The following is a 25,280-nucleotide window of genomic DNA, read 5'->3' on the forward strand; positions in this document are numbered from 1 at the left end:
CACCTGTTGTGATGCAGCACACTTTATTTAAGACTCCTGGAGAATCAGAACCAGCTTTCAGAATAACAACAAACTGGAGCTGATTAAACACCATGACTCTGAACATAATTTGTTTCTAAAAACTATTTGCTTTTCCCGCTTTGACCCTGAACAAAAACAAAAAAACAAAAAACGGACTCCATGTAAAAGAATTCACCGCGCAAAAAGTTGTAGGCGTGAAACTTTCCCTTCAACTTTTCCTCTGTGGCCCGGCCAATAACAGGGCAGCCTGTAATATGCCGAGTCCTCTGATTTGCCCGAGTCTCCGGTCCGTGAAGTGAGTGACAGCCTGGGGGAAGACTTTTCCCTGCGTGTTGCTCCGTTGGGTTGACGGGGCTCTGCGTGACGACTGGGAGAAGGGGGCAACACTTGAGCTGGGAGGCGCAGCGGTGCGGGACAGTTCAGAAGAGCAGAGAGGAGAGGAGCAGTGCGGGAGAGACGGTGCTCATCCGTCAACCAGCTGGAGGATCCCACACTAACAAAACCCTTATGGCTGCTTGATAAATAACGATACACCCCCCCTCCCCCTTTTTTCTCTTTCTCTGGGACTTTTGACTTTTAGTTTTTTTTGTCCTGACCACAAGTTGTTGCAAGTCCAGTCAGTTGCTCCAAGCTGAGAAGTGAATCCACTTGCCGTGGACGGCGCAGGCGGTCATGGATACGCATATAAGATGGAAAGTTAAACGGAGGATAAGGGACGCCCAAATCACTTTAGCGGTGATTCTGCTTTTTGTCACATCGCGTGCAAGTTCAGGTAAGATGCGGCAGCCGCCGTGATGTGTGGAAACACTTTGGAGCTGAAAAAGTTTTTCTCCGTGTGTGGAGGATCACTGATGCCCGCCCCTCCTCCTTTACTGCTGCATTAATGTATTCAGCTTGCTCGGTCCCAAACTATGGGACTTGTCAAGGTATGAAAAGGCTGCTTTTGAGAAGGTTTTCAGAGAAAGCTTTTTCTTTTGGGAAAGCCTGTTGATGATGTGGTCCCTCTTTTCTGCAAGTAGGGGGTGTGATCTGATGTGAAGTTGTGAAAATAACATCTGCAGACGCCGGATGAGCATTATGAACCATGTCTATCATTTTTTTTTTTTTTTTTTAAGGGGGGGGGGGGGGGGTAGCTTATGTTACACATGTATACATATAAAGCTAATATCTTTGAGAGAAAGAAAAAAGTTTTGAAGACTCATTGAAGTGTTGCAAAATGCTGTGGTGCAGTTAAAGAAGGCTCAAAAAGGGGTTTTATTGCTTTCTTTTTTCGGGATGAGAAAGATGAGCAGAATTTTCATAAGAGGGAGGGACTGAGCCTGTCTGAAGTGGTAGGGTGGAGCCGCCTGAAGGACTCAGACATCAGGGGGACACGGTTTCTAACACACTGGGGTCTGCTGCAGACAAGGCCATATTTCACTGGCTGGATTTTACAAAGTCTCATCATGCCCCTCATTGGTTACATAACACAGTCTGTAATTTTGGGTGTAAAGTTTGGCATTTGATTTAAATATCACTCATAGTTTGGCTCATTTATGAACCTGATGGAAAAGGTGAGGGTAAATATAACAGTTTTGTCCCAGGGAGACCAGAGGCTAGGCAGCAGGGCTTGGGTCTGGCCTTTATGTATTATTAGCATCCTAAAATTGCCAGGCTTGGCTGGTGGTCTGCTGTCTGCTGTAAGGCTAAGCCACAGGCCTTTGAGGTGAACAGGTGGTATCTTCTGCCTGCTTTGGACACTTTGAAAGTTTTTAAGATTGTGCTGATGGTGTGTTTTTGTGCAGATCCTGGATAATCAATTGAAAGCTCATTCCACGGTAGAGATTAAGTCATTTTGCTCACAAAAACAGATTAAATGAAAGTGGGTTTAGTGGCTCTTATACGGCTTACCATAAAGGAATTACTTCAGCTTGTTTAGTTTCATGTTGCCTATTAAGATGGCTTGTTAACTCTGCAAAACCCTGGGTCAGTTCATATTTGGATCTGAGTCATTTTTAAGGGCAGAGGAGTAATTGAGTTCTGCCTGGGTGTTAACAACTCTGAATTCATTTTGATGCAGTAAATCTAAATTTTAATCATCTTTCAAGACTGTTAGTAAGGAGGTAGATTCATGGAAAGGACCCTCAAGGGTTGTGGGACACTTCCTGAAACCTGACACCTGACACATGCCAAAAAGGAAATACTTTATTACTGGGTGTGAACAACATGCCAAATGCATGCAAAATTTGTGTAAACCAATTATGTCCCTCGTCAAATTTGACACTGCCCTTTTCAATCTGCTGTTTTGCTTTTTGGCTGTAAGAAACCCCAAAAAATAAATTAGGAAATACCTTTTGTTCACCAGCATGGTTGACGAACAGTAATTACATGCAGCTAGGAGTTTTTTGGGCTTAAAAAAAGAGATCTTAAACCCAAGTTCATGACCTCATTGCCTGAGGGGTCGACCTTAGTGTAGATTTAGTTAAAGCCTTTCAGAGGCCTTCACAGACACATTAATAGTATTATTAGAAACTTGTGAGTGCCAAATGTGGTGTCTTTGGAGATAACCGATGGCAAATGACAAAACAAACAAATAAAAAAACAAACCTAAACAAAAATATATAAAGACATGACATGAATAAATAAAAATCTAGTAAATAAATAAGCAAAGCATGTTGGTATGAATGTATTTAATATTTCTTACTAGTAAAAGATGGAGTACTGTTATTATACCAATTTTATTAAGTAGGCCAATACAAATACTTTGTATATAAGATAGATAAGTAATAAAATGATATTTGAATTGAAAGCTGATGTTTGCCTCTTAGGTTGCTTAGTGAATATTTTAAAATTCGGTTTAGATTAGAATAATTAGATTGCAGCAATTTCTGTTGATTTAACGTTATGGTATTTATTTATTTCGTCTATATGTAACTTAATCATATGTCATGTAAGAATATTTAAACACTGATACCAGTTTTTTTTTAAAATTATATCAATGTTTTTTAAAGACTGGTAATCTTGAAACTATATTGCAGATGTAGATTAATTTTAAACTCAGTTGAGTTAGGGGACATAATGTCAACTAGCTTGATAAAAGTTGCACTGTGCTAACTAGCTTGTTGCTAATTTGGTGATCAACATTTGGTTTTAGGCAGGTAGTATGGAGTAAGTCTTGCTTCAATTTTCCCACAGAAATCAATAACATGCTGCAGTTTTATTTACAAAAGCTGACAGGTTTGGTGAAACTGAGCATAAAATTTAATGTAACCTGAAAAGTTAGGGGACACATGCTAAAATGCACTCTAGTTAAGCTAATGTTGTAACATGATCAGTACAATGTCATCTCCTTAAACATTTTATGTAAAAATATAAATTGAGATTCTACTGGTGTTGTGAACCTTAAAAAGCTCAGAAGTAGGAGTTAATTTTGGGAGCTTGATTGGCAGGGAGGTTGACTAGTTAGCACTTCATAGTCTCTTCGGAAAATGAACCATGCAATAGTTATATACATTTATACAACTGTACAATTACGCATATTTTTTCCTTTGTGACTATTTGTCAACAGCTACTTTCTGATTGAAAATATGTAATGTGGTCTCTCATATTTCTTGTGACAAACAACAAAGAAGAAAAATGGCTCATCTATTGGTGAAAGCAGGACAACTTCTATTTCCACTAGATAAGTGCAAAACATAGAGCTGCATGATGTCCTAGCAGTCCTAGATCGATCATATTCCATCAGAACTTTTATTGCATTCTTCCATGTTTGACCGCCATTTCTCATAGACAGAGCCAACTATCATCCTATACATATGTTTTGGATGTGTTTACCCACAATGGCCTAGGTTGAACCCACAATTCATTTTGCATTGCAGTCCAATTCCTGCATTTCGTTCACTTGCCGATAACCACAAGTTTAAGAGTTAACTTCTTTAAGATGCATTAGAGTTCATTTGTGCATTCACACTGTCCCAAATGTACTAGGCTTTATGCACAAAAGAACCACCCATAGACGCTGAAGTACTGCCACATGCTAGATTTTAATGCAAGGGAGGTAGCAGTCAGATTTTACACTTAGCCATCATGTGTTATGTGCCCAACGTAGACCGTCCAGACCAAAGAATATATATAAAAGATCGACGTAGCCTCTGTGACATCACCCATAGGTTTCTGAAGAGTTAAATCAAAGCTCAGTGGGCGGTTCCCACCGTCGCCATCTTGGCAGCGTCACGTGTGTTGCTATTCCGGACAATACAAAAATGAGCAAAGAGGTAGAGCTGAGATGGGGGCTTTGTACATGGGGGTGGATGATTGACATCTAGCAATCTCTGACCTGCCTGTTGCTAAGAGCTAATCGAGCGAACTCAGAGTTAACAGGAGCTAACTAGCTAACAGAGGTAAGCGGGCTAAAGCAAAGTAACGCTGTTCACCGGCTAAAAACCGTGGTTCTTCTACATTCCTCCTTCTTGAGGTAAGGTATCAGGTACCTGTCAATCAAATGGGCATGCCCCTAAATATACCAAATTTTGACATTAAATTACTTCTAAAATGATGAATTAGAAAAAAAATTCACTCCCCCACAGATTTCATGAAGGTAAACTTGACTTATTAAACCTAAAATGCTTTTTTGTACCAGGGTATAAACATGTTTATTTCAGTTGTGAAGTTGGTCTTTTTAACATGGGAGTCTTTGGGAATTTGCTCTGTTTATGGAGCCCCTAGTGGATGAGGGGGGGAACTGCAAATTTTGTCACTTCTGCATAGACTTTACTTTTAACTGCCAGAGGTCGCTGCTATGTCTGGACGTAGCACTTTTGCAATTTTAACTCTGAATGCCACCTTTTGCATTCTTCAGCATTTTGTTATTAGATGAAAGAATATATTTTGAACAGTTCGTACAGTTTGAGAATCACCTACATCTGCCTCACAATATATTTGCCCCAAAGAACTTTCTTGTAATTTCTTGTAAATTAAAATACATGACTTTTTAAAAAAAAAAAGTATTATTTTTTTTAGTTTAAAGCAAAATTTGCACAGCAAATGACCCGAATGCATTGAATTCAAGTTATGTTGGTAGTCCTAGTACACAGTGTTTGGGTGGTCATATTTTCGTGGTCTTAGTGAGGACACATTAAAGCTCTGTGAAAAGTGGTAATAACGGAGGGCTTCTTAGACATAAAGGTGAAGAATGAGAAGAGGGTCAGAGTTGAGAGGTGAAGGTCAGGACTTTCAACATGTCTGTCAGGTTTACAGTTTCATTGCCTGAAGAGAGGAATTCTTTCCTTTGTCAGTCCATTTGTCCTCCTTTCATTAGATTCTCCTTTGGCTTCCCCGGAAGTAAAGGGAGATGGCAAAATGTATTCATGCTTTAACAGAATAACCTGCAGAGGAGTTATTTGTTTGTTTGTTTGTTTGTTTGTTTTTTACTCTCACTTTTATTCAATCCAGTCTTTTGCTTTAGATGCAAATTTTAGAGTGAAGCTGGTCCAGACTATAGAGGTGTTTAGACTGTCCAGGTTGTAGTTAAAGGATATTTTCAGTGATCTGCAAGAAAGCATGGCTGCTGTATAACACATCAAGTTTGTCACCCTTCAGAGCTCTGTTGCATTTCTGTTGAGTTGCTTTATTAGCAAGTCTCCTTCAATGGTTTCTTTTCACGTCTCAAAAAAAAGTTTTGATTTTTTTTTCATTGAAGTTTGTTTTTGTTAATTAACCAAAACTCTTTTTGGAGGGTCTTTATTCAAAACAGACATTCACGCGAGACCACAACCCAATTGTACAGAGTATTTTAGTCATCAGAAATACTAAAACAACATTCTTTGAATACCTTGCGCAAATGAAAACAAGGATGGATTTTGGCCAAAGCCCCTGTTGGTAATACATCACAGTACTGAATGGAGCGATTGTTATGCCAAGACATCACAAAATACATTCATGATTTAAGGAATTATGCTTTGAGTTGATTTTTGTCTAATCCTAATGGTAGTTTTAAAGGGATAAACAGAAAAAAGGCCTTGCTGTTTCACTGAGTGCCTTCCCATCTGGATTCGATAAGTTCCATTGTGCTGTCTGCTAAGCCCTCCAAAAAGCCAGAAAAAATGTCTTCCAGATGTTTTCTTCCCATTCTTGGTGGAACAGGGACCATGAAAAAAAAATACTGCTGCATTTTTTTTTTTCAAGGAAAAATACACTATTCTGCACTGGTTTTATGAAAGTACTCCTAATGAAATAATAGCAACAGACTCCTAAAGATCTCTGTGAGTATTATCGCTACTTGCATTCAGGGTCATTAAAAGGTTCTTTTTGTTTATGTGGACCAACTTTATGGCAGGGTTAAAGGTTGACTACAGCTGGTCCACAGCTGTTTTTCATCTAGTCTCTTTTATATGGACAATTCTTCTTCAAAAGGATTTTTATGGATTGATCAAATGTGCCTTTTTGTCCCTGTGTTAAAGGTTTTCCATGTGCCACTTGATAACGTTCATAAAAGTGGCTGAATCAAGTCAGAACTAGAAAAAAACTACAGAACATACCTTTCTGTGTTGTATTTGTGAATTTTACTGTACTCTAACAGCTGTTTGCCCTAAAGGACGCAATGTAATTAAGCCCACTATGAAATGATGTTCATTCATATTTGTGACTTTGAGAGTTTTTCAGAGGACAAAGACATAAAAATGTAATGTGAGACACTTATTTGCGTAACCACAACTCATTCAGTCCCCTGAGTAATCATTATTTAGTGAGACATGTGACTATAATCTTTTACATGGGATGTAAGCAGAGTTTTCCTTTTACTCACCTTTAAGTAGCAGTTCTGAGGTCATGTCCTACTCAATCAGATAAGTGGTAATGAGAGAAAGTGGCTTCTTGTGTGTGCCTATTGCCATGGCTCTGCGGAAGGAATCTGGGCTGTGGAGAGAAGCAGTGACCCCACGACTGCATGTGCCACTTCAGCCTCTAAATGCAGCCTTTGTGGAAGGGACGCTGTAAATCAACTCTAATGCCTGATAATAACATAGCAGATAAAACAAAATATGCAGGACAAGTTTTTGACCCAATGTCAGAGTTAAGGCGATCCTTTGTGCAGCACAAACAGTGCATTATTTGCCGTATTCTGGACAGTATATCGTCTAGCCCTTTCCAGACTAATTAAGAGTCAAATGATTGTTTTGAACTACTCAATGGTGCTCTGTACTCACGACACAATGTACTTGATTTGAAGCCAGTTGCAAGTTCTCTCTAAAGGTGCTGTTTTTTTTATTTTCATTTCTCAAACCTGCTATCTGTTTAAAACACACAGAGAGGATTTCAGCTTACAAATGAAAGGGACAATGTGTGCTGCTCTAACAAAAGGAAAATGAAGTGGAGACAGTGCTGGTTTGGAATGTCATCTTGAAAACATCAGTCGTTTAAAAGTTGGATTTGTTACCCCACAATTGCGCCCTCACTACTGCATTTGGTTTTTATAAAGATGCTATGTTGCAGGATGCGGTGCATGGTTAAACGAAAAGAAAGAAGTCTGGTCCAGGCTTACAAGCTGAGTATTCACTTTAGTTGGGAAACAGTCCTTTTCTCTGTAATTGGGTATTATAATCATTGAGCATGGAAAGCAACGTATGAGTCATCCTTTCCAACCCCATTCCCCCTTCTCCAGCCTGAGCTTAGCCACAGCCTTGGGAGCAGAAATGTTGAGTGTAAGCATTTTTCCCCCAATGATGAAAAACACAATGGTTTCTGGTCAGTTGAAAAACTTTACTGTTGTCATTTGTATTCTATTTTTAATTTAGTAGTTGATAAAATTAGCAAACATTTGCATGAAAAGTAGTTTTAAATAGGAAATGTTTTTGCCCATTCAGCACCTTGTTGTTATGAAACCAGAAGCCTAATTAATTTAGTCTTGTTACCACAAGGGATTGAAGTAGTTTTTCCACCACAAACTAGTATCTGCAGGAGCAAGCTTGCAGAGATGTGTTAGACATAAGAAAGCACTCGGTGCCAGCACAAGTCAGCAATGCTCTCTGGAATGCAAATTTCAAGCTTTTTTCCGATAGTCGACCTTGCAATCAGAAATGGTTGAATGCTGTACGTGATCACAAAAATCTTAGAATCACAGTGGGTTTGCACTTCTTTGACTGGCCACTTGGGGTTTTCTTCATAAATGAACCAATGGATGTCGATGTTAAAATGACCAGCTTTAACCAAAAATAAACATGTTTATAGCCTGCTATAAAATGGTTTTGCTTTACAAACTGTTTGCAATTCACTCATTTATGCAAACTAATATAGAGCTTCTTATAATGTAGACACACTGTATTACACTGTGTTTTTCTCTATAGTCAAGCCAAGACCACCAATCTTTTGGTTGAGTACATCCCATGTATGCCCTTTCATGACAACAGATACATTTCTTTTTAACTCTCTATTCAAGATTGTTATATACAAGTAAGGACTTTTTTCCTGCTCTCAAAGCTGCAAGAACAAGAAAAAAAATATTTTTTGTCTGGTCAAGTCATACTCTACAAGACGCTTCATGTGCATATTTAATGAGAAACCTCTTCTGCGGCTGGGCGGGTTGTACATGCAGGTGGGTCCGTCTGTTTAAATGCCACATGCTGTGAAAAATGTATTTTTTCATCAACTTGATCAGCATTTTTTTTTTTTTTTATCAAAACAATCTATTTAACCTGCATCAACAGAAAAGCGTAAGCGGTAACTGTCCGCTTTGTGCTTGTCCATGTTAACCACGCTCACCTAAAATGTCCAACCAATCACACAATATTTCTCAGAGCCCCACAAAAAAAAAAAAAAAAAAAAAGTTCTGCCAGCCCGATGTGTCGAGAACCGTCTTCAACTACGACAACAAAATTACATGATTTTCTCTTTGGGGCCTTGAGAACAAGGAAAAAAAAGTTCTCGCTTGTCACGTGTATAGCAGGCTTTAGGCAGCAAAATCACATTCTTATCTTTTCACATGCTCCTGCTTTGTCAAAAGCTTTTCATGCCAGTTTTTAACACCTTGGGTATTAACTACTTTACTGTCAGGGAAGTGCTTTATTGCTGCATCTTGCAAGTTATCTTTCTGTAGCATTGAGTTTTGCACTGGCTGTAGATTATAGGTGGTGATAGGACAAGTTAAACAGACTGGATAAGGAGATAAGAGAGAAAAAGCAGGAATTCTCCCATCATATGAGAGGAGAACTTTATGTTGAGACTATTATGTCAAGTTTTTATTTAGACTGCATTCAGTCTGCTCTATCACTTGTTTAAGGTTAGGTATAAAGTCCCCTGGTCATATATACATATATACATATACATATACATATACATACATATATATACATACATATATATATAAATATATATATATATATATATATATATATATATATATATATATATATATATATATATATATATATATATATATATATATATATATATATATATATATATATACACACACACATATATAACTGTTTAACCATGGAAAGCTTTGCCATATTTCATGTTGCCATGGAGATGCATCCCACAAACGGTATGTTAGCAGCTTGGGAAACCCCACCAGTCCAAAAATTGACACTGCTGGAAGATGAACACTATTATAAATTGGTCAAATATGGATAACAAAAAGGATTTGTTTTAATTGGAGTTGCCTAATGGATGTGTAGTGTCCTTTAGTGTTGTCCCAATCTATCCTGTTCAGCAATGTCTGACTGCAACAACTGGTGATGGCTATTACTAAATGACTTAAAAATCAGTCTACAAACCAATGGTTAATGTGCACGGAGTCATTTGTTCCACTTACTTTAAACTTTAACGGAAAATGGCTGTTAATTGTGGCGAACACAACATAAAAGACCAGGATACTTAAATTACAAATGTAATGGCTGAAAATTCTGACAGAAAATAGGTCTGTTGTTTGGTAATGGACCTGGCACAGTGTAAAGCTTTAGGAACAACATAGCTGTGGACATATAAACAACATAAATTATTTATTTGTCATAGAAAAGAATTGCTTTAATAGACAAAAAAGTACTTATACAGCAGAGACATACTTGGAAAATATGTCTAAAAATACTTTCAGTGAAACCTAATCAGTTTAGAGAGTTGACTGTTAGTGTTTCCACTAACATAATGAAAACGAACAGTAGTATTGTGACTCTTAACACATCCTGACACTGATATGATACCTAGTATTACGCTTGTGGGATTTGATGTGAAACTGGGCTGGTAAATAACTCAGACAGTGTTGCTGAGTTCTGTCAAACTCCACACTTTTACATAAAAGCATCTGGTATCAAACCCAGTGACCTTTGGGTAAAGCCCTTGCTTTTAGACAACTGCGCGAGCTGTGTGGTCTAGTGAGTGAGCAACATAAGAAAGGCTGAGCATCAAGGAAGCTGCTGTCTGGCAGATAGCTACACCCTGCTTTGAACACCCTGCTAATATTTTGTTGAAATATCTTTAACTTTGATGAGTGCAGCTTTTGTTCTAGTATTGTTTCCATAAGATTCTGCAATTTCTTAAAATTAATTTCCATGCAGTGTTTCATTTTATCACCCAGATTTTGAATTGATGATGGGAGAGCACTTTGCAAAGTCTCCTCCAGCACATCCCAAACATTCTCAAAGGGATTCAGGTCGGACTCTGTGGTGGCCAGCCTATGTGTGAAAATGATGTCTCGTGCTCCCTGAACAACCCTTTCACAGTCTGAGTCCTGGCATTGTCATCTTGGAACATGCCTGTCCCACCAGGGAAGAAAAAAATCCATTGATGGAATAAACTGTGCATATTCAGGTAGTCATCTGACTTCATTCTTTGGCCACATAATGTTGCTTAATCCAGACCTAAGCAACTGCAGCAACCCCAGATCATGTACTAGCCCCACAGGCTTGTACAGTAGGCACAATGCATGATGGGAGTGCATCACTTCATCTGTTCTCTTCCTAACCTGATGCTCTCATCACTCTGGAAGAGAGTAAATCTGGACTCATTAGACTCACATGAACTTCTTCCATTGCTCCAGAATGTAATCTTTATGCCCCCTAGCAAATTGAAGCCTTTCTCTCCAGTTAAACTCACTGATTAGTGGTTTCTTGTGGCTGTTGTTCACGTAGAAATACTTAGTTTCACTATAAAACATGGCTCTGCTGATTACTGTTGATTTTCATTCATTTAATTTCACCAAATGTTGAAATGATCACTGATCACAATTATGTAGGATTTTTTTTCCGCCAACATTTCTTCCTGGAAGATGTTTCCCCACTATCCTTCCAGTTATTAATAATGTGTTGGGCAGTTCTGAACCCAATTTTAGTAGTTTCTGTAGTGTCCTTACATGTTTTATTTTGCTTTATGCATGCCATTGATTTGACCCTTCTTAATAAGACTAACATATTTTCCATGACCATGGGACGTGTCTTTCGACATGGCTGTTTAAGAAATGAGAGGCAACACATTGCTTTAGTTGGGGTTAAACTTGCTGCCAGCTGAAAGATAATCACCCATGCAGTAATTATCCAGTAGGAGGCTCATACATATTTTCTTATTTAATCCAGGTGGTGGCTTTTTCTTTGGCCAGGCGGTGCATATTTCAGATGATATGCTTGCAATTCAAACTTCCTCTTAGATTTACAACTGCAGTTGTCACTATAGCAGAGAAGAACGCTTTACAATGCTTTTAGATGGAGTGCAGCTGGTCATAACATGTCATAAGATTATGGAAATAAGAGCTCTTTGGTTTGAAATTTATCTGTGTTTAAATCTGTGCAGAAAGTAGCAGGAGAGAAAACATACATAAAGAGCTGGTAACAAGCATAATGTGATGTGATGACTAATTAGTCGTATTTCATGATTTTTGCTACAGTATATATTTGGCAACACTAGAGCCAAGCATTTTTAGTATTCTTCATAAAGCCTAATTAGCTAAATAAAGATAGTAGCTGGGGTAATTGAAAGACCATTTGATTGTCTTTTGGAATTGGATCCCAATTTGGTATCTAAATAACAATATTGCAACTATGAAATCAGTCAGATTCATATACAGAACGTTTGTTTGAAGCCCAAGTACAAAAGCAAAACTTACAAATATTTTCAAGCTTTGTCTCTCTGTGCCAGTAGAAATGAATAGTGTATTAAGCACACTTTCATAACAATTTCAAGATAGGGCTGCTCGATTATGGCAAAAATTATAATCCCGATTATTTTGACTGAAATTGAGATCTCAATTAGCACAATTATCCAGTATTTTTAAACAACACTGCGTGTTGTGGTGTTTTCGACTCCGTGTTGTGCATTATAACCGTCTGTTTAATCTGGTTATACCAAGATCCAGCACAGCAAACATTTTATAACAAATTTGTATTTCTTTTTTTACAACACTTGCTAAATATGCTGAAGTATAGGAACTATTTCATGTTGGCCTCGATGTACGTTTTGTGCCAAAAAAACGCTGTCAAGCTACAGCATGTTTTTCTCATTCACCTGTTAAAAGACAGCTGATCTGAAGCAGCTGATCAGTGCAATGCCATGGTAACGCCCTGTATCAGTAATATCCCATGGCAATACCAGGGAGGGATATTACAGTGATTTAACTCGCCGAAATATATGTGCGTCTATACTAAAATAATGCAGTCAGTTCTCATTGACAATGGTATAAACTATGTTGTAGTGAACTTACACAACCTACTGCAATTATTCTACATTAACCTGCAGCCGGAGCTGACTGTGAGGATGGCCGCCTGTGAGTGCTTTAGGATGGGGAGAGGCTCCCGCTTCTTGTTCGTTACAGTAACTGCAGAACAATATGTGCCTTCAAGTCAGTCGCCAAAACACCAGAAAAGTCTCCAATAACTCCAGTAAAAGTTGCTAGATTTGTTGCTAGTGGCTTTTAACAAAAAAGTCGCCAGATTTAGCGAGAAACTCGCCAAGTTGGCAACAGTGACTGAATAAAACCAAAGCAGCGGTGGGAGGAGTTTACAGCATAGCTAGCAATGCTAGTGACGCTAGACTGGCAACTGAAGGCATGAGAGTAAACTGGAAAAAGAAAAAGAAAAATTTCACTCTCTTATTTTTATGATCATTAAAAAACCCAGATTAGAATTGAGATAAAAATCTGATTAATCGCTCGGCACTATTTCAAGACATCTTATTTATTGCAAGTCTGGCAGCACTGCTATTTTTTGTTTTTACAGTTTAGTAATAATCAATAATCTCTCTCTCTCTCTTTCTCTCTCTCTCTCTCTCTCTCTCTCTCTCTCTCTCTCTCTCTCTCTCTCTCTATATATATATATATATATATATATATATATATATATATATATATATATATATATATACATACATGTACACATGTATATAAAAAAGAATCTGATTACAATTGTGGCAAGAAGTTGGTAGCTGATTTTGATTTATTGTGGATGATTCAGGCGATGTTTATTTGTTCAACCACAGAGTTGATATTGCTCAAGTACGACACTGGTTAGTGTCAGTTGGAGATGAATTGATGACTTGGGTGTTACTGTATCTTGTTATTTGGCACTTCATAAGAAGGCAAGCTTGCTGTTTGTCGGACTTGAGTTTTAGTTTGTGCAATAACTATTACAGAAGCAGCCACTGATAATCATTGGTGTTGTTTCTATTCCTACTTTGTTGCACCTCCCCAAATTACTGTAATTTCTCAGAATTTTCCTTGGCTACAAAAAAAAAAAAAAAAAACAACCCCCCAAAAAAAACCACATTGCCAAAATTGCAAGGGAACCATGAAATAATTCTGTTTATGTTGCACAGTATCCACTTCATTAATTTCTCTCTCATACTCCAGGTACAGCCTCTACAACTTCTGCTGTGAATGGGGAATGTTTAGCTTTACTTCTTTTCAAGGTTTACTGTAATTTATGGGTCATTGGGTTCACAAATGATTATCTAAATTTTCCTTTCTGGGAAAACATGTCATATTTGGGTTGATTCCCATCATAAGAGGCACAGCATGAGGATATGAAAAGTTTTTCTCGTGTTAGTGCTGGATGGTTCTCAACAAAGACAAAATACATACTAGATTCTTTTTCATTGTTTTGTCCCATTGTATTGGTGCTGCAATAGCGGTTATGCAAAAATGAGTTTGATGAGTAATGGTTTGTAATATCAATGCTGCAAGGCCTTGTCTTCATCATAAATGTCTCAGCAGTCAGCCATTAAAACCATATTTGCTAGGGAGAGGAAAATTCATGCCGAATACTTATTAAAAACCAAACTGAAAGAAACTGGTGAGGAAGAGGAAGATAACTGCTATAAAGATGGAATAAGAGGTGCTGATAATATGATAGAGATAACAGTGATCACATATGCGCCTCAAAATTACTGTTCCTATATTTTCTTGCTGTAAAATGAGCATTCAGAGGTGCACCGTGGAATCTTGACTCAGTTTTTCCATCTCAGTCTGTGGTGGGCGGCAGACAGTGATTTATCTTCGCTGCTGTGAGCTGCAGCGTGGAGACAGTGAAGTAAACCATCTGGTATTCCCACTGTTAAAGCAATAAGAGGCCGTTTAAAGCAGCGAGCCTCAAAGAACACAGGAGACATTTGGACAGAAAAAAACTCTCTGTTCCTCGGATCACTTTTCAGGTGTGTGTGTTTGTCTGTGTTTGTGTATGAGAATCACTTGTCTGTGTTTATGACTCTAAATATGCAGGACTGCAGATTCTGTTCTGATTTTGTGGAGTTTGCCCACGATTTTGTGTTTGTCCTTGTATACTGAGGGTGAAAATCGTGTAGTATTATTAGCATGATTTGATGAAAACCAGGAGATGAATACATGTTCACGTAAAATGACCTCACTTCTACAAGTTCCTCCTCTGTCCCCCCTTCCACCCTGCTGCTTATTCCATGTGCAACTTTCAGTCCAGGTCACTGGGTCAGTGTCTTGAAAGGTCTGGACCGAATCTGGGTGATAAAATGAGACTAATTTAAACTTTTGCATCCCCCCTCCCCCCCCCTTCATTGCTTTTTGCAAACCTCAGCTAAGATAATATAGTACAATGATGTAGTCTAGACCCTTTCAGCTTCTTTACTTTCATTCTACATCTTTGGTGAAAGGATAGCAGCTGGAAACAAAGTGATTACCGCCTTTTTGCTGTGAAACCCAAGTACTGTGCAGTCATTGCACTTAGGGACATGAATTCAATTACAAAATGTTTGCACAAAGTAGGTAAAAGCTACTAATGAAATCTGAGTAAATAAGGCAGCGAATAAATTTGCATCTTTCGTCAAGCATAGAAGATGTCTCTGCATTTGTTTAGATTGCATTCTCATGCATTTCTGAGTTTACATAAATTAAGCCAAATACACGCCTTGAATGCATATCTTATGACAACTATGAGAAGGTTTTTGTCAGGTCTTGGAGTTCTTGTAGGAGTTTTTAAAGTTTTTTTGGAATGTACATTTTAACAAGAGCAATGCACTTGCTCTTGTCATGAGAAGTGACATTTTTCTGTCCCCCAATCTCTGTAATGTGTGTTGCTTGTAGCTCTGCTTCTTCTGTACCAATTCATTGTCTTACAGCCAAAGAAGGCCCTGTAGTGGTGTGTTTTGGTGTGGTTTTAGGAGCCCCTTTTTTAATACAAGCACATGGAAAGGCATATTTCAGTGTACTGTCTTGAACTAAACGGCTCAGTGGAAAGGGAGTGTTCAGAAAGGTTGTGTTAATTGTTTAAACAGAACTGTAGAAGAAATGGCATAAGATGATTACAAGTATGTGCTAATATCCCAACTCTGTTTTCAGTGTGCAAAATAAGCAGCTAGGTGGATGTGTCACTTGTGAAATTTTTACGTTTATCTGTTCGTTTTGGGGGGGCAGATTCATTTTTGTTGAAAGGGAATCAACAAGTTTGACCAATGTATCTCCCACTGCTGCTGTCATCTTCTGTAATGTAAAGGCAAGATGTTGTCTTGGAGTGTGATTTTGGCTTTATGTGCTTAGGTATGTGCGAGCACTTGCCATTTTTCTTGCTTGTGTTCTTCTAGATGTTTCCATGAGTTTACTCATGTGTTGCATGTATGCAGTTATGCGTGTCCACGCGGTGCTGTGCTCAATGTAGCATAAGCATAATGCCAGCAGTATGATTCCCATGTCTGGTCACATGAAACCCTGAAGCAGCAAGCAAACGTCATTGCTCATGGGAACATGTCTTAGGCCTCTTCCCCTCATATCTTGAAGTTTTAGTGTTACTTTTAATCAAGATTTCTTGCTCTTTTAAACAGTTGTACTGCTTCAGCTGAAGCTTCCCTTGAAAAACTTGCTGAAAGCAGAATCACTTACACCAAAAGTAAAGAATAAAATAGGTCTTTAAATGCAGGTATAGCCTCTAAAACAGTATGCATGTTGAAGTATTGGGACTAATAGGGTTTTTATCCTTAGTTCACTGAAATGCAAGAAAGCTACAGTCATTGCAAAATGAAAAGATTTTTGCTTTATTCTGCAGACTATGTTGGACAAAACCTTTAGATAATTCAGACTTTTTCAAATATTTAACACCAGTTTATAATTTATTGAACTGGTGGAAAGGCATAAGCCGAGAGGAATGAGAGTGATCTTCCAGGTGTCTGAGCAAACTTGTAAAATTGATCAGTCTCATCTCTTTTTGGTTAGAAAGTCACTGGTGCCAGTTTCATAGTCTCAATGAGATGTTGCAGTGAAAACAAAAGCAACCTAGAGCCAATAAAAAGCCACAACCTCTGAAGTCACTTTAAGCTGGACTGAATATTAAAGAAAGCGTTCTCTATATTTTATTCTTAATGAGTATTAGTGTATATTGGGCTGTGTTGTGTCAACCATGTTAAAAGTCTAACAGCACATCAGAGTGAGTAGCACACAGGTAATACTTGCTGAGCTAACGTTGTGAAGTATGACGTAAAAGTCATGTTAGACTGAGTGATGTGTAGTTGAAATGGAAATTTTTCTCCTATTTGCTAAATATTCCATTTTTCCACCTTTGATACGAAAGGATACCAACATCTCGCTTCTACTTTTAAAAGTTACATAGTCTTGTTTAAAGTAATTACAGCCAGGACCGTAATTGTAACCTGCTGCACTCACAGCGAGACTCCAGCTTCAGAACGGTTGGCTTCAAGTTTTATAACAAAATCAGGTGAAATAAAAAAAAGTCTCTCACACTCTTCCTGTCTGTGATGCGCTCTAGGAGGGGGAAGTCTCTCATTGGGCATTCTTGTATTCAGCTGTGCTGGTTTCCAGAAGAGGCAGGGTCCTCTTTACGGTTGCTAATTACTCCTTGTCCTCAGCACCAGGTCAAGCATGTGCGTGGAGAGTTAGGCCTCACTTCGGGAAGGGCTCGAGGACGATAGGGGGCAGCGAAACAGGGAAGAATGTTAATCCTCACTGGTCCGGCACCCCTCCTCCTGTCAAATGAAATGGTGCCATCTGGAGAGTTATTACAGCGGCTGTGTATAAGAATATGTGCATTTGTGAACATAGACGTTGGATGGTTGCTTAGGAGAATGGGATCCACCACAGTCTTGGCACTGAGCCGAAAGTGGGATTATGAATCTGGCACTCTCGCTCCTACTCGCACACAGAGAGGCAAAAGGTAGAAAACAAATGATAAGGAGAGGGGGATATTTATAAACGCACATCATGCCTCCTTTCTGCAACAGTAAGCTATAATATAATCACCCCACCCTTTCAATTAAGGCACCCTTAAACAATACTTTTATGAATTCATTACCCTTTACGATGCTGCAGGCTCGCCCAGCTCCATATTTGACAAACAATCCTATAAAAAGCAAAGTTAGACACTCATGTTTTAGCATGTGAAAGTGGAGATACATCATTTTTATACATTTAATTTACATTTTATTTAAGCCCCCCCCCCCCCATGCACAATGTTCACTAAGGCCCATCTGTTGGAGTGGCAGCGGATATACACTGTTTAATGATGGCTATGTCAAATGAAACAAGGATGATAACTTGAATGTGCAAGCTTGCAAGTTGACTTTTGCAGGTTTTATGAACCAATGTGATATGAATAAATCCTGTGTCAGTGCTAATGGATGCTAACCGCATTCACACTTCAGATATTAATTAGATGTGGGATGTCCTTGGTTGCACTATTTGGTAAATGCTGTGATTGCATGTGCTTGTTTACAGCTGAGGCCCTGTGACTGAGGAGAGTACCACATACTCCTGGAACAGTGTTCATGTGTGCTGATGAAAGCAATGCATGAATAACATGAGAGGCACAGGGATAAAAAGAAAAGATTCCTTTATTTACATCATTTCCGTGGAGCGCTGAAGCTTAAAGGCTGCACTGTATTAATTTCCTCCTTATTTGTGTCACATTCCCTCTCATGAAAGTAGTTAAAGCAGCATAAAAGGGACGGCAGATTGGCAGAGAGCGAATGTACACAAGACCGTGTCATATAAACAGTTTCTGTGTATTTGTGGTGAACTCTCCTCTCGGATGTGAGGGGCTGTGGTCAGCGGGGAAAGTATTTTTAGCATCCAGTGGCAAAGGTGTTGCTCTCTCAAGGGACCTGCCATGCTAAGTGTTTAAACATCTCATTTTAACAAGGTGGGATTGAGACCCATACCTGTGGTTTAGGATGTGGTCAGGACAGCCTCCGTTGGCAGGTCGACTGCCGGTGACAGAAATCCGTAAATGAAAGTATGTGAAAATATGCAAATGAGGGAGGGATAATGCTTGCATTTGGGCATTTTTTAAGTGCCTGAGTGTGTTTTATTGCTGAGGATTATGTCCTTATTTTACTCTCCTTGCATCACCTGCATGATTCAATCGCTTTTCCCCATGGGGGATCCAGGACCTGGTGAAGTTTGGGGTTTCTTGTACAATAAAAAGAAACTGCACAAAGGAAATGAAAAGGTGGAGGAGTCTGACTAGTTGTAAATTATAGTCACCTGATAAGGGATGAAAAGAATCCTGATGACAGTTGCTTCCTTTCCCTTAAAGCTATGATCTTTCCCAGGATTGAGTCGTGTCAGTGTAGATTAGCAATGGCAACACACACTCAGCGTGGGTCACGACACATTTAACATCGGCTGGATGCTCCTTACAAACCTCCCCCTATTGCCCTCCCAGCTGTGGCACTGAGCTGAACGTTATTATGTTTCTGTTATTGCTGCTGTGACAAAGAAATTGTTATGATGCATTGTGAGCATGGGGCTTTCTGTTGCCCAAAGATATTTTATTGAATCATTTAGCAATATGTGTGTGTCGTTATGATCTGTAAACTAATAAAAAAGCTGATGAGTGGAGGTAGTTTGCCAGCGGCTTCAGCTGGTTTATGCTGTTATAGTTTGATTTTAAGAAAACAAACCTTGCAAAAAAATGGGAAAATGATAAAGATGTTAGATCTAACTCTGGCTAATAGCTAATGTAGATTCATGTTGACATGGATGGTTTTGAAATACTCAATTCTTTACATCAATATAAGGACATAAGGATGCTGCTTATATGAAGATGAATAAAGACGGAAATGGCAGCCAGGTTAAAAGCACCTGGATGTAACTACTGTCACACTATAGTTAAACTCTGTGGTTTAGATAAAGGTCACTGTGTTCGCTGTAACATGGTTATTTCCATGCCTTGTATGGATGGCCTTGGTGCTACTGTTAGTGATCAGTTGACATGTTTCCAAAGGGATGCTTTGCTTCTGGATCTTGCCAAGTTAAGAGGGAATTAGTGTCGCGGCAAAACAGACTTTTTGTGGCTTTTATCTGATGCTATGTAAGAAAATATTTGCTTTTAGATAACACTGGTTCTTACTATTTTCAAATGAAAATGTAGCTTTTTGTGTCAGTTTGTCATTTTGCTGTCGGTTTTAGTGGCTGGGAGGAACTGTGTGTTTGTCAAATAATAATTTACTGTGTTTCTAGTGAGATTTCAAGTTTTCATCGCTGACATGATATAAAACGTGCTTTGGGTTTACTGAAATTATGATCCTTGTTTGCAAAACCTTTACACCCCAGGTGGTTTTGGAGATCGGGAGTGTTTGTAAAGCAGAACCTATCTTGTTGTGGATATTTATGGCATAATTTTCGAAGACTCCAACAAATATTGTTTGTAAAATCCAATAAAAATGGGAATAATTTTGGATTATTGCTACAATGGTTATCAATTACTCTTACCATCTGACTATATACTATACCTAGCCATAAATAATTTCAGAAAAAGACATTTAAGTGCTCATAATGTATACAAATGCTACTTGAATGCTAGTTGAATTGGTGTTGACTGGTGTGAATCAGTTATTGATCTGTCTGTGCTGTAAAGATTCAGAAAAAAAGTAAATTGATTACACATTGGGACATTTGTAACAGGTGTAGTTCCCATCAGATGACAGTCTGACACTGTTTTATTGCTCTGCTGCAGAGCTCTGAGAGCTGGTCTCATTAAATGAAGCTCTGTCATCATGGTGAATGATAGACATTTTCTGGCTGGTGGGCTATATTCTGTCTGTCTCTTCATTGTGAGGCGATGACAGATGAAGTTGTCTTTTTGTCGAGACCCTTTTCCCACTTAGAAGCTCTGTCATCTTGCGGGACTGACTGACAGGAGTGTAACTGTAGCTGTATTTTTGGCAAGCTGGAATGCTGAACTCAGTCAATCTTCAAGCAGATGGACGATAGATTTCTTTACAAATGCACGTCCATCTGCTTAATGGAACCCTCAAAGAATTACTGCAATCGGAATTAGGATATTACCCCACACTTTGCATCTGACAGTTTTTCCTCCGTGGTCCACAATGGATGCGTTTCATTGGTCGGTGACTTTCAGCTTTCCTTCGTTGAGACTTGGCTTCTTTGATAATGTAGGAAGTATGCAATCAGACTTCAAGTGATGAGGAGGAAATTTTGTTGTTTTTACTGAACAGCTGTCAAGAAACACGTGCAGTGTTCCTAAATGGAAACCTCTGTTCAAGAACGTTCGTTTTTTTTTTTTTTTCTTAATTGAGCTCTGGTGCACGTGAGTCATGCATAATGACATCCAGCTGGAGGTTGCAGCCAGGGCAATGGAGACGGAACTAAAGCACAATTTCCATGTGCCCCTTCATCTTTTCACCTTTAGAGGAGCCTTTTTACTCTTTCATGGATGTGGCTATGAAAAGGTGACTTTTTGGAACAGTGTGTGGTCTTTTTATACTGACACAGGAGTTGCTTACCTGTGCTGTGGGAGTTGGGGGGGGGGGGGGGGGGGGGTTGCTTCTTCCACATTTGGTACTGGATATTTACACAAGTGTCATATTGGAGACTCTGTAGCAAAAGAAATGAATAAATAAATAAATATATAAAACTTATGTAAATATCAAATTGGCCCTGCGATGGACTGGCGAGCTGTCTAGGGTGTACCCTGCCTTTCACATAAAGACTGCTGGGACCAGCTTCCCCGCGACCCTTCATTGGACTAAGCAGTTAGGATAATGAATGAATGAATGAACTTATGTAAATATAATATTTAAACATAGAAAAAACATGATAAATCTTGTCATCCTCCTTAGCTATTCTTAGTTGTGGACTATTCCTGATGAACAAGTGCCCTCTTGCCGTTAAGATCTGTGCATGGGCAGAGCTTTGCGTTTGTTATGTGTACAGCTGGCTGCAGAAACAGCTGTTTGTCCTGGGTGGTTTTGGCATGTGACGGCGCGGTCCGGGGTCAAACTTCATGTCACATTGTTGTGACCCAGTGTACTTCTGTGGTGGCCTGGTTACAGCCAAGACGGCTGGCTTGAGAGTGTGCTAATTGCATGGTTGTGGTCAAAAAGAGGCAGCGTTGGACTCGGCATTGCAGCAAAGTGAATGGAAGGACTGGTTTTTGTGTAGCTGTAACCCATGATCATGGTGATCTATAAATGGGCACATCTCTCTTTAGTGCTTAAATGGATAACATAAATCTTTGAACCTCAGCTATGTGTCCTGCTGAGTAACTAGTCTTTCTGAGTCAGCAGAAGACAGAAAAACGGCAAAATTCTGGAAAAAAGCAGCTTAAATGAATTACTTTAATTGGTTAAGAGCAAACAAATTAAGTTTATTTATTTCATTGAAAACTACACTTTGTCAAGTTGATTGAATCCACTAAAGTGCATGCTAAAACAGATTTCAGCTATAATTAGATCTAAAGAGCTTTATATATAAAGTGCACATGTTCAGATGACTTATGAACTTTGAATGATGGAAATGTACTTAGAGTGTATGTATTTTATCAGAAAAACATAATTTAATAGCTTCTTACCAGTTAAAAAATGGCATTCTGTTGAGCTGTTGATTTGCTATTATAACCAGTTTAAATGAATCTGACATCTTTTGACCTTTGCTTCTCTTTTCTTCTCTGCAGCGGAACCAGCTGATCTCTTGAAGATTTTAGATTTTCACAGTTTACCTGAGGGTGTTACAAAAACAACGGGTTTCTGCTCACATAGGAGGTCAACACAAGGACCCGATGTGGCTTACAGAGTATCCAAAGATGCCCAGCTCAGTGCCCCCACCAAACAGCTGTACCCAGGTGAGTCTCTGAGTTCAAACCATTTTTAATGTTGGCTTTCTGACCTTTGATTTGTTTAAAAAGACTGAAAAGCCATTTTTATTGGCCGTTTGTCTCCTTACAGCTCTACAAATGTACAAGCTTTTAATTTATGTCAACTTTAAAATGAGTTTAGAGACTTTTAGGCAGGATTGGCCTCTCAATATTTACTGTTGGTGTCTCCATATCTTTATTTGTATTCTTTAAAACAAGAGGCAGAAGTGTTTGTAGCTGAGCTGGTTTTAATGTACAGTCTTCCATAAAAACGTTGGAGAGTTAAAGATAATTCATGCTCTTTGGAAAGACAGCAGCTGTATGAGATCCAGCCCTGTAATATTTGTTGCTGTAGGAGGAGCCTGAAGATGGAAAAGTGGTGAAAATAGGGGTGGTGGAGGGGAGGGAAGTCTGGGGTTCCACTTTTGCCTTGTTCTATTGTGCTGACGTGGCTCTGAGCTGCTGCTCTGGTGCACTGCAATAGTACTTTCTCTCTCTCTCTTCCCTCCTTCTTCTGTACTTTTGCCTTTCTCTTGCCCTCGGGCTTCATATTTTTTCCTCTCTATCATTTCTCCATGACTGCTGCTGCCTTGCAATGCTCTGTTCCTTAATGTTTGATCTGATGTGTGTCTAGTGAAACATGCGGAGCACTTCTCTGTACTGTACATACATGAAAAGCTGTGCAGTTTAGATATAGGAAAACAGAGAGAAATAACAAACCTTCCAGTAAACTGAGCATTCTCAAAGCTTAGATTGGATGACTTCCTCATTCATGGTCCTCTCAGACCCTGCTGTGGCCTTAGTAGACCTTTGATCCATCTTCCCTTGGGCTTAAAATAGAGCCAAAAGGCTACTGTGGCTTGCATGCTCATACATGCTCTCCAATCAAATAAATACCACTCACTTTGATGCTGTATGACAGTACAGCCTCATACTGGTCTTTGTTTAGACACACATTCTATAATTACACACACACAACTTAGATCATCCGAAATAACAGTCTTCATAAAACAAACCAACTGGAGGGGTTTGTAACAGGCACCACATAGTCTTAAGGTGCAAACAGAGTAACTAGCTGTCTGTGACTTGAAGGCTTCAAACCCATTCATTGTTTTTTTTTTTTTCTTTTTTAATGTGGCCCTTTTCTTGCCTGGATGTTACAAGAATGTACAGCTAATATATTCCAACAGGCAGCTTGTGAGATCATTTCATCCATCTATTTTTTTCTCCCTTTAACTAAGTTTGCTACTGAGCTATGACTTTGGCCTGAAGCCTGGCGGTAGTTTGCCTAAATTAACAACACAGCATCCTGACTCTGAAAGGTTGGACATAAAGTCACATACAGTGTACTGTAAAAAATCAAAGGCGTGCAAACACACTCCTTTTGTTATGACTATAATGTTGGTAATAAAAACCACAGCAGCTCTGATTGGGAACGCACAAGCCTGTGACCCCATAACCACAGACAGTCTGTGATGATGTGTTGGAAAAGAGCAAGTGCAGACATGCAATCATTAGTCAAACATGCGGAAGAGATGATTCATTTGTAACTGCTGCGGCTCGGAAAACAGAGGGGACCTTTTTTTACCTGGATGCGGATGAGAAATGAACAGAAAAGGAAACGTGTCTGTTTTCTTCAGCTTCTCGTGCTGCTGTTGTCCAGTTCTGAAAACTTTCCATCCATATAAATGTATAGCAAAATGGCCAACAAAGAAAGAGCAAAGCAGCAGCTACTGTATTTTCCCTGGAAATGTTTGGCAGTAAATCACTGTTCAGCTGAGAACTAGTGAAGGCATCAGCCGTTCAGTTCTGGGTTTTTTCTTGCAGTATTCAGTGAAATCTTAGTGACATACAGTATCTACAGTTACATGCTCATTGTGTTTGCATTAACAATCACAGCTTAATGGTGAGAGCTACTGTTGTAGACTGATCCATTTAGTGGGATTACTGCACATGTCTTAGAACAAAGTCATGGAAAATATATTGATATGTTGACTTATTTATTGATAGTGACTATATTCCCATTTTTATGCTTCTCATTGAATGTAGGATTATCAATACCTGGCCTGGGAGGATGCATAAAAACATTTCATTGAATAATTTTTTTTTAACAATGATTTAGTCTTAAACATGTGTAATACTACATAATAAACAACTGATGGCAAAACATATTGGCTACAAAACACACAAGCACCATAATATGTCATTATTGATAACGGGGCTGATTTGTGACTTTATTTTTGTGAGAGAAATAAAGAAAATGGTTTTAGACGTCTAATTTCAGATTAAATTAGTAATGCATCAGTGTTAAATAATTTATGGTTAGCCTTTTTAATATGAAGTTAGAGCAGGTTCAGTGTTGAATGGTAGACTGCAGGCTGCTGCATGTCTAAGTGTCTTCCATTCTACTTAGTTTCAGCTAAAGAAATAACTACACCACCATCTCACTTCAGAACTAAAAGGATAAAAATAGAACAAATGTTTTATTTTTGAGCTTCAGACTTTAAGCTGCAAGGTAGAAAAAATAAGTTTTCAACTATTCCTGATTTATCTTGCCATTAGAGTCAGTTATACCCTTACATCGACAGCACAAATCACAAGCACAGGAATGCGTATTATCTCATTCACAGTTAGGACTGTTTCATGACTTTCTACCCCATTTTTTCTGCTTGTATGCACACTGACAGAAAACAGAGAGGGTCAGTTGAGGTGTTGGCATGATTCCTGCCTTTGCCC

The 25,280-nt window shown here is 38.8% G+C and overlaps 1 protein-coding gene across 2 annotated transcripts in view; it reads left to right on the top strand.

The window, feature by feature from the left end:
• Positions 1-404: 404 nt before the first annotated feature.
• The window catches only part of col5a1 (procollagen, type V, alpha 1), a 72,586-nt gene continuing 47,710 nt past the window's right edge, over positions 405-25,280 (top strand). For both annotated transcript variants that reach the window (XM_079256577.1, XM_079256578.1), the window contains exons 1-2: positions 405-793; positions 22,365-22,532. In XM_079256577.1, coding sequence (XP_079112703.1) covers positions 694-793; positions 22,365-22,532 — 268 coding nt within the window. In that variant the 5' untranslated portion in view covers positions 405-693. The remainder of the gene's footprint in view (positions 794-22,364; positions 22,533-25,280) is intronic.

Source organism: Telmatherina bonti, assembly GCF_933228915.1.
Source record: "Telmatherina bonti genome assembly, chromosome: 17".
Classification (NCBI taxonomy): Eukaryota; Metazoa; Chordata; class Actinopteri; order Atheriniformes; family Telmatherinidae; genus Telmatherina; species Telmatherina bonti.